A 9794-nucleotide genomic window follows, 5' to 3' on the forward strand; every position below is an offset into this window, starting at 1 on the left:
ACTCGGGAGGCAGAGGCAGGCGGATTTCTGAGTTCGAGGCCAGCCTGGTCTACAGAGTGAGTTCCAGGACAGCCAGGGCTATACAGAGAAACCCTGTCTAGAAAAACAAAAAGCAAACACAAACAAAACAAAAACAAACAAACGAAAAAGAATGTTAATTGTAGGGGAGAAACCCCGCAATCTTATTTATAGCATTAAAAGTACTTACTGATAAGGAAAGTTGGATTTGTTTGTGGTTATAGTTTTTGGAGATCCTTTTCTTCAAAGCCTTTACTGCATCTTTTGGCCTATGGCAATAAAGACACTGAAATGAACAATTTGGGTAGAGAGGCAGTCTCTATGGAAGCAGTGTACAATATGGAAATAGGAATGGCTTAAGCGTAAAGGCGGATGTTTGATTGTGCTTCTGTCTTAGCTGGGCCACTTAGCGCACCATCTCTAAGCTGCCTTCCAAAATTGATAGATCACACCACCTGCCTCTTGGGGAGACACAGCTGAGATATGTGTGCAAGGATTACACAAACAGTCATGAAGTGTTGTACACACTGGCTTCTATACACACACAGAATCCGGTTACAGGAAATGTAACCCTAAAACAACAAGAGAAAAGTGATCCCTTTAAGATTCTTAGCACTGCCTGAGTACCCCATATGTAAGGGGATATAAGAATTACAGCAATTGGCTAATTTTGATTAGCTGTAACCTGATGTTAGGGAGATCTGCAAATAGAGGGTCAAAATTCACTTCATTAGATTTCCCTTCTGCAAGATCAGTAAAGAAACTGATCATAGTAATGAAAAAGGTTCACAGAGGATCTAAATACCACACAGTGTGTGTGTGTGTGTGTGTGTGTGTGTGTGTGTATAGTTGTTGTTGTTGTTATATATGCAGGAGAGATACTATGCAAGCTTGAAGGCCTGTACCAGCATCCCCAGACCCAGGTAAAATCATGGTGGATGGATTACAGCCTGCTTGTCATGCTAAGGCTAGGTTAGCAGGTGGAGACTGACCCCTGGGTAAGCTAGCTAGCTAACTAGCCTTTCTACACAGCTCTGGGTTCAGCTGAGAAACCCTGGCTCAATAGATAAAGAGGAGAGAAATTGAGGAAGATATCAGCAGTTGGTATCAGCCTCAGGCTTCCACACTAAAGTGTGCTCACACACATGTGAACACACATGCACTCCTGCGTACCACACAGAGACACATTTAAAAAAAAAAATCTGTAAACTCTTAGAAGTGTCAACCATAGGCACTTGCCATTAATATATAACCAATAATCATTTTACCATGTTTTCTTCATCAGCACACTCTGGACAAAATCTGGCTCTACCAATTATCCTTTAAGAATGTTCAGGGAAATGTACATGTTCGCCTTTTATCATAACCTACAGTTGACTAAAATCAAAGTAGCAGTGCTTGTTAATGACTTTGTTTTTCTTTTCTTTTTGTTATTTAGTGGCTTCAAGTTTAGATAATATATCAATACCCAGCACATCTTGTAAGAGCACAGTATGAACTTGGGTGAGCTGGTAGGATCACAGATAAATACTTGTCCCCTGACAAGGAAAGAAAAGATTGCTCAGTTGTTTCTCGAGCAATCAAGATAAGGGTCGGTCACCATGCGCCTGGACAACAACCCCTGGAAACCGCTCAGTTCTGCTTCTGGATAGTGTTTCTGTTACATAAAACACTGGCAATCACAGCAGGAGAAAGCTCTAAAGAAAGAAACAATTTATCCCTCTCTTTAAAAGATTTTTTTTTCCAAAATGAGGAATTTAAGTGAGACAACCACAAAATTTAAAGTAGTAAAGAAAAGGTAAAGAAGGTGACAAGCTCTAATGACCTCTTGGGGTCCCCTGCATGCTGGAGGAGGAAGTTGTCCCCACTGTCAGCCTGCCATCCTCACAAGGCAGGAAGTACCCAAAGGTCAGTGAAGCGGTCTGTCAACCAAAACACCCAAACCTTGGCAATGGAAACCGAGCTGCAGTTCTGATGGATCTTATCAGGCACAAATGCACAGATACCATGGTAAACTTACCCGTCCTGTGTGGTGTTAATTATGTCACAGATATGCATGAACTGGCCCCAGTCTTCAGTCTGAACTCCAGCAAAGGTAGCCTTTTCTATAAAGATAAAACTGCTTGTGTTGAGTCTGAGCCACAAAGGAGAGAAAACAAAACAAAACAAAACAAAACAAAACAAAACAAAACAGAATCTCATGTCCTTGAAATAATCTGCTTGGGGGTGGTGGTGCACTTAAGTTTATGCTACCAAAGGGTAAAGTGATTTCTTTTCTCTTCTCCTGAACAATTCTCAGTAACTCAGGAATTGATCAGAAGCCAAGGCCAGAGTGCTGCTGTTTCGACAGCAATGAGTGAGCCACTAAGAAAGCCTGCAACAAATCTCCAGCCTCCAGTGTTTTTCAGAAGCCAGAACTATAGATCTGTGGCTTGCTGGGCAGTCACGGACCAGGTGAACAACACATCACTAAGTCTATTCTCGTTTAACTCATGGTTACAGATGATGAAAGAGAAATTCAGAGAGAGTAAGGACATTAACCTAGGTTACACATCAAGTATGATGGGGAACTTGCCTTCAAAGCAAGGGTATTTGATTGCGATATTTATATTTTTAAAGTATGTATCGGGAGGGGTGTGAGGAAGAAAAAGGCAGAGCTAGCACAATTACAGAGCAAGATGGCTTCTGGCATCAAACTTACACCAGGCAGATTTACATACTCACACCCTTGACATTTCCTTCTCTAGATGGCTTCATTAAGGACACAGGACCAGGGTCAGAAAACCGCTAACGCAGTGGGTCTCAACCCTCCTATTGCTTCGACCCTTTAGTAAACTTCCTTATGTTATGGTGACCTCCAACCATAAAATTATTTTCACTGCCTACTTCACAACTGCAATTTTGCTAGTTATAGACTGCAACGTAAATATCAGTGTTTTTCCACGGTTTTAGGGGATCCCTGTGAAAGGGTCCCCAAAGGGTCTCAACCCACAGGTTGAGAAACATTACTGTCTGTGTGCTTATTGGCGTCTACGACAAAGATCACCATGTACGGCGCAAACCATAGTGTGTGGCTTTAATGGGATCCTAAATGGACAAAGCTGGGTCATCTTGTTCTTCCATCTGGCTACTTCTTTCTCTCAACATGCTCATTCCTAGAGAACTATTCACACTTCAAAGGCCGTGGCTGAGTTCGTTTCTCCCTTTTTTTAAGTTTTGTTTGCAAACTACGTGGTATCTTTCAGTATTATAAGGGTGTCTTAACAGTGGATGCTGCAGAATATGGCCATTCTCCTTATCACCAGGTAAGTTCCCTGGGGGATGGGGCTATGCCTTCCCGAAGGCATCCAGCTAGTAGTTCTAAATGTTTTCAAAACTAAGGGATAATCGGACATTGCCGAAGTGCCTTTTGCTTCAGTGAGGATCCATTTCTGCTCGGGACTCATTCTAACACATACTATTCAGCAAGGAGATGGGCAGTTACAGTGCTTTTCCTAGAGGGCAGCTCTCTTCCAGTATTGTAAAGATGTGGAAACTCAGGTTTAAGTTCAAAGGTGTTTGTTCCCCATCCCCGCAGCAGTTAGTTTAACTTACTTCCAATCTAAACTTTCTGAGACTGAGCCTTAAAACTACCAGGTTCATAGGATTTCATCACCCCACCAAGTTCCCAACAGTTTGCCTGTCATTAATACACCCTGGTGCCACACCCTGTCCCCAAGGGAGGGGGCAGGGTAAAGAAGGGAGCTGAGGTGGCAAAAAGCCAACTGTATGTAGTCAGTGACTTCTGCATCCACCTCTGTAATTCAGAACACAAACACAAGGGATAAGGGAGGACCATGCTGGCTGGGTTGGAGGGTGATGCTTGGTCTAAGAGCCTCCGTGACTGCAGACGGCCCCTCTCCCAATCTCCATCTTTAAGCAAAAGGCCCACTCACATCGCTTGGGCTGTGCGCTGGAGAAAATTGGTTTGGAGAAACCTGCCTCTCAAGGTGAGATCACGCCAATTAGCGTCTCAGATCTCTCTTTCTGGTCTGTAAAATGGGTATAACAATAAGGTGCTGAGAGTGGACGCACTTTATGAAGAACCTTCCCCGGGTCAAGAAGTTTCCACTTTCTCCTCCCAGCGGTCCCAATACTCCACGCAGTGCTGTGTTGCAGGTCACCTGCTTGGCTCCACTCGCCCAACATTTTGAACTTTGCATTTTTTTCGGAGAGGTTCTGGTATGAGTGAGCCAAACCCAGAAAGGTGGAAAGTGGCCGCAGGTGGCACGCAGGTGGCGTGGGAAAGCTGCGGGGGAGGGTAGCATTTCCTCCGACTTGGTCCAACTCGCCCCCCACCCCCCAATCGAGAATGGAGTGGAACCGGCAAAGCTCCCACGGTTCCCCAAGCCAGCCGGGATGTTACTCCCTGCGCCTCCTTACCTACGAGGTGACCCACAGAGGTAGCGTAAGGATCGCGGTGACTCTTCCCAAACGCCATGGTAGCTCCAGAGAGCCCTCCCAGGAAATCCGCCTCCACCGCCCTCCGACTCCACCCGCTCTGTGCCCGAGGCTCCTCCTCTCCGCTCCAGCGCTTGACGGCCCCGGAGAGGCGCCAGGCAGCGAGCAGGGCGGGGACCCGGGGGACTTGGCGCACCTGCCGCGTGCTCCTGGCGCTTCCCGCACCTCGTGACTCTAGGTGGGCTGCGAGCCCGGGTGGAGTGATGTGACTCCGCACCCCGGGCCTGCGAACTCAGAGTCCAGCTCCAACATCTCCACCGCAGGGCTGAAGACCGCTCCCCTCTCTTTGGAGACTAGGCAGTGTGGGATTAATTGCTAACACAGACGCGAGGGTTATTGCTAAGGTTTATTCAGACAAGGACATAGACCTCTCAAGTCACACACCTCCAGAACCATGAGACTTCGCCTATCACCACTCCGGAGGTCCCTGAACCGATTTTTGCGCCCTACCCTTTAAATCTACAGAATTGGGAGGAGGATGGGCTGTCTAGGAGAGCCAAGGCCTCCCTTGAGCCCGGGCCCTTTGTTTTTCTCCGTTTCCAAAAGGGACCACAAGGCGCCACCACACAAGCTTTTGGCTTCTAGCTCTATCTCCTAGGAACCCTGCTTTCCAGCCTTATGGTGAAAGGAGAGGGGCTTTCCTGGGGCTCTGGCAGGAAGTATGTTTGGAATGTAAATCCACATTAAGAAACAAACCTCTGTTTCTATTTGAACCAAGATTTCTTTTTCCTTTTAGGCAGCACTGCTAACATCTGTAGGATGCCTCCTGAGAGGATGGGCTACTCTGCTGGTAGATTTTGCTTCCTGTAGCTAACTGGGACTGAGCTTCACATTAATAGTGGGTTTATCACCCCCCCCCCCCCATGGTGACTAGAAAGAGCAGGAGGACCTGGCCTGACTCATGTTTTGGTCTTCCATATTTTAGCATAGATGTCAAAACCAATTACATTATGCTCCAAGTGGCTATCATTTGTTGTATTGATCTGGAATCTTCCTCCTCTTCCTCCACCTCCTCCTGTTTGTCCTCCTCCATGAGTGAGTTAACATCGGGATCCTACAATCTAAAATACTGCAGTTTTGTTGTGATGGTGTTTCTTATGATGAGGTCAGTCCTACCTGAAATAGGACATGCCTATCAGGCTCACTAGCTGTTTCATGTGGTCTGATCTCTCCACTCTGGCAGTCAAGTAGTCTTTATAGCTGATGTTGTTGAAAACCTCTTTTGGCTCTCTCAGCAGCCTGATCTCTGTCTGTCCATAGCAAATCATTTTGCCTTCATTGTCGTGTGTGATGGGGCAACATTAAGAAATTCAAGGGCTGGAGAGATGGTTTAGCAGTTAAGAGCACTGACTGCTCTTCCAAAGGTCCTGAGTTCAATTCCCAGCAACCACATGGTGGCTCCCAACCATCTGTAATGGGGATCCGATGCCCTCTTCTGGTGTGTCTGAAGACAGCTACAAGTGTACTCATATACATAAAATAAATAAATCTTTTTAAAAAGGAGGTGGGGAGGAGAAGGTCAAGTTCTCCCTAAGCTGAAGTGATGATGACTTTCTGTCAGGAAAGAGAAGTTGGATGGAACCAAGGATCCCCATAGATCACTTATCCCTGCTTCTCCCTGTTTCTACTGAGAGGGTGGTTAGGGTTTTGGTTTTCCTCTGCCTGATTTCCTTACATGCCAAGATTGAGGGAGACCAGGAAGAAGAGTAGCAAGGAGTGTGTCCTGGGCACAGTGGCTGATGACTGATCTCTCTCTCAGCTGTGCCTGCACAGCCACTGTCCTTCAGGATGTCGTGATGTCTGTAGTCATTTCTTTCTACGCTCTGTCACTTTCTCCATGATCTTGTTCTTTCAGACATGATGATCAACCCAGTCAATGTCACTGCGGTCTGGGAGAAGGCTGTTAGAAGTCACAGCCAAGTTGAGGTCAGAAAAGAAACATTCTTCTAAACACGCAGTAAGGATTAAATATCGAACTAGCACCGGGCTGGAGACGTGGCTCAGTGATGAAAAGAACTGGCTGCTCTTCTAGAGGACCAGGGTTTCCAGCACCCACCTGGCAGCTCACAGCCATAGGCAACTCCAGTTCCAGGGAATATGACACTCTCTTCTGGCATACAGGAGCACTAGGTACACACATGGTTCACAGAAATACAAGCAGGCAAGCTACTCATCATATATAAAATAAAATAACGTTTAAATACGTGAATAAATTGGTAGATACTAGGAAACCTTACACACTTTCAATTTTAAGAATTCTCCCTAAGCAACTTTAATACATGCTTATGTATAAAATGTGTGTGTGTGTGTAGGTATGTACTGTGCCACACTCTCTGTGTGTCTCCTTGTCTCTGTCTCTCTGTTTCTTCTCTCTCTCTCTTTCTCTCTCTCTGTATGTGTGTGTGTGTGTGTGTGTGTACTAGTCAGAGAAAAACCTCAGAATTTTGTTGTTGTTGTCAAGTCTCATAAGCCATGCCAGCCAGTCCAGGAACTCCCAGGAGGTTTTCTATCTCTGTCTCCCACCTCACTACAGAATCGCTGTGATTGCAGATGCATGCTACTGCCCCCCCCCGCCCCCCGCCCGCCCCATGGTTTTGGAGATTCAAACTCAAGTCCTCATACTTGCAGTGTACGCAAATGCTTGCATGCTCACCAAGCCCTCTCCCCAGCCTTGCTAGTCATTTTCGTATGTGTAAGTCATGACGCTAGGTAAAAATGAGCAAGACTCTACTTTTCAAAATGTGTTTAATGCCTGCAACTAGAAATCTTTTATTACTGTGACATAAATTTCATTTTCATAAATGAACTGAGATTCAGGAAGATAGAACTGTTAAATGGCGTGGCTACATTTTGAACTATGCTTGTCTGATTCTGTAGCCTGTATGACTGCCAACACTTGAAGCGAATGCCCGAGTGTGACCTTTAGTAGTTAAGGGATTCTGTTTGATTCAAACTGAGGCCGTGATGAATGGGGTGAGCTACTTTACTGTCACAGAGTTCTGCGGATTTTTTTTTGTGTTTGCTCAAGAATGCTAATGTGTTTTTTGCTAGTACCATAAATTAGATGTATTCTATACTCATTACATGATTAATCCCATAGTAAGTATGAAACCAGATTTCACAGATTAAAATAATTAATGCAGATCATTTTTCACATAGCTATGCTGTTAGTTAAAAAAAAAAAAATCTAACTCCAGACTCTAAGCACTGTACTATATCACCCTTTTGTGGTCCCAGATTTAAAAAGGTAGATTTGGGTGGGGTGGGGTCTGTGTGTGTATGTGGGGGGCACTGCTTTCAGAATGAAGAGACCAGAAGTGGTAAGCATATGTGTTTGTAAATTGAAAGGTACTTTATCAGAGTGAATCTCCCCAGCGGTTCTGTTTCTCACCAGAGCTAGCTGTGGCTCTCGAAGTCACACAGTCTCTGTTCCCAACACTTGAGAGTGACATCCAATGTAAATGAATAACTGGCTCAAGGTCATTCAGTGCCAGAAGAGAATGAGTCAACATAGGGAGGTTAAGCACAAACTGTCCACTCCCCCTTCTTGTGTTCTCTGTTTCAGTATTGAAATGTGAGCCCTCAATCCATCTGCGGTATCTTCTATAGCGCTGTCTTTACTCTTTCCCACTAGGATGGCTTTCGTTGCCAATCCATCCCTTCCCAGTTGTGCCTCTATGGAAATTGGCTTCTGTAGCCCTGTGATAAGTAACTCCAGCAGCCAGGCTCACTCTGTTTTTATCTCTGTGTGAGATCTTTCCTCCTTCTTTCCTCCAGGTATACCCCCTCCCTACCTTTCTTCTTCTCTGCTATTCCCCAAGAGTCTTCACCTGGTTCCATCTCCCACTCTGCTGTGCCAAGCCTAAGCTTCCATATCTTCCCATAGCCTTTGCTTCCTTTCTCCCTTTCCCTCCACCACATTCTCCTTTTCTATTCTTTAACAAAGAAGTCTTTTCTGACCATTCCCACAAGAACTGAGCCTCTCTTTCCTGCCATACAAAAGTATTGCTACAGCAGTTTTTCGACGCCATGAGTCTGTTTATGCTACCTAACTTCAGAAATGCCTTCCAGCCTTCTAAATAAAAGTCCCTCTGGGAAATAGGCCCATGCTTGGGTTGTGTGCCCTGTCACTTGTCAAACTTGAATAGATATGTGCTGAACACGTGAATAGTCCTTCAAAATCTCAAGAAGCTCTGCTTGTCCTTAGATCCAGTCCCTTAGCCCCACCACCATGGCTTGGAATCTGAACTCAGTGTGAGTAGAATTGTACTTAGCCCCTTCCTCCACCATCTCTAGCCAACTGGATTGCCTTGTTTTGACTGCAACAATTATTCTCAATGTCAATGCATTGAGTGGCTACAAAGAATGCATGGGTCCATCCTCAGATGCATGGGTCCACCCTCAGATGCATTGGCCCACCTTCAGATGCATGGGTCCACCCTCAGATGCATTGGTCCACCTTCAGATGCATGGGTCCACCCTCAGATGCATTGGTCCACCTTCAGATGCATGGATCCACCCTCAGAGGCATGGGTCCACCCTCAGATGCATGGATCCACCCTCAGATGCATGGGTCCACCCTCAGAGGCATGGGTCTACTCTCGGATGCATGGGTCCACCCTCAGAGGCATGGATCCACCCTCAAATGCATGAATCCACCCTCAGATGCATGGGTCCACCCTCAGATTCATGGATCCACCCTCAGATGCATGGGTCCACCCTCAGAGGCATGGGCCCACCCTCAGACTTTTGTATTTAATTTGTCTTGGGTATATAAAGGGCATCGAGACATTTAAGTGTCCTTAACTGACACCACAATTTCCCAAATAGGATTTTTTTTTCCAAAACAGGGTTTCTCTGTGTAGCCCTGGCTGTCCTGGAACTCACTCTGTAGACCAGGCTGGCCTCGAACTCAGAAATTCGCCTGCCTCTGCCTCCCAAGTGCTGGGATTAAAGACGTGCATCACCACGCCCAGCTATCCAAATAGGAAATGTTGACACTGTCTGACTTATATTTAATCAGCTCTGGAGTTGTCTGAGCTTTGTGCTGCCTCACTCTCTGCCTGGTTGTTTCTCTCATGGGCTATACTTTTTGCTACAGCAGGTTTTTGATGCCATGAGTCTGTTCAGGGATGAAATTAAGTCTGAGTTTTCATGAACCCAACCAGGTCCTCATGAGTCTAATGGCATAAATCTCCTCAACAGTAACTTTATTTCACAATAAATCTTGCCCACTGTCATTGGAAACTATATATACATATAGTGTATATAAGTGT

At 45.6% G+C, this 9794-nt stretch overlaps 1 protein-coding gene across 2 annotated transcripts in view; it reads right to left on the reverse strand.

Moving 5' to 3' along the window:
- The window catches only part of Tom1l1 (target of myb1 like 1 membrane trafficking protein), a 42248-nt gene extending 37707 nt beyond the window's left edge, over positions 1–4541 (reverse strand). For both annotated transcript variants that reach the window (XM_021177885.2, XM_029483603.1), the window contains exons 1-3: positions 4441–4541; positions 2039–2123; positions 209–287 (exon numbers count right to left, since the gene is read on the reverse strand). In XM_021177885.2, the coding sequence (XP_021033544.1) occupies positions 209–287; positions 2039–2123; positions 4441–4498 (222 nt within the window). In that variant the 5' untranslated portion in view covers positions 4499–4541. The remainder of the gene's footprint in view (positions 1–208; positions 288–2038; positions 2124–4440) is intronic.
- Between the last annotated feature and the right edge of the window lie 5253 nt (positions 4542–9794).

The sequence above is a fragment of the Mus caroli genome, chromosome 11, assembly GCF_900094665.2.
Source record: "Mus caroli chromosome 11, CAROLI_EIJ_v1.1, whole genome shotgun sequence".
Lineage (NCBI taxonomy): Eukaryota > Metazoa > Chordata > Mammalia > Rodentia > Muridae > Mus > Mus caroli.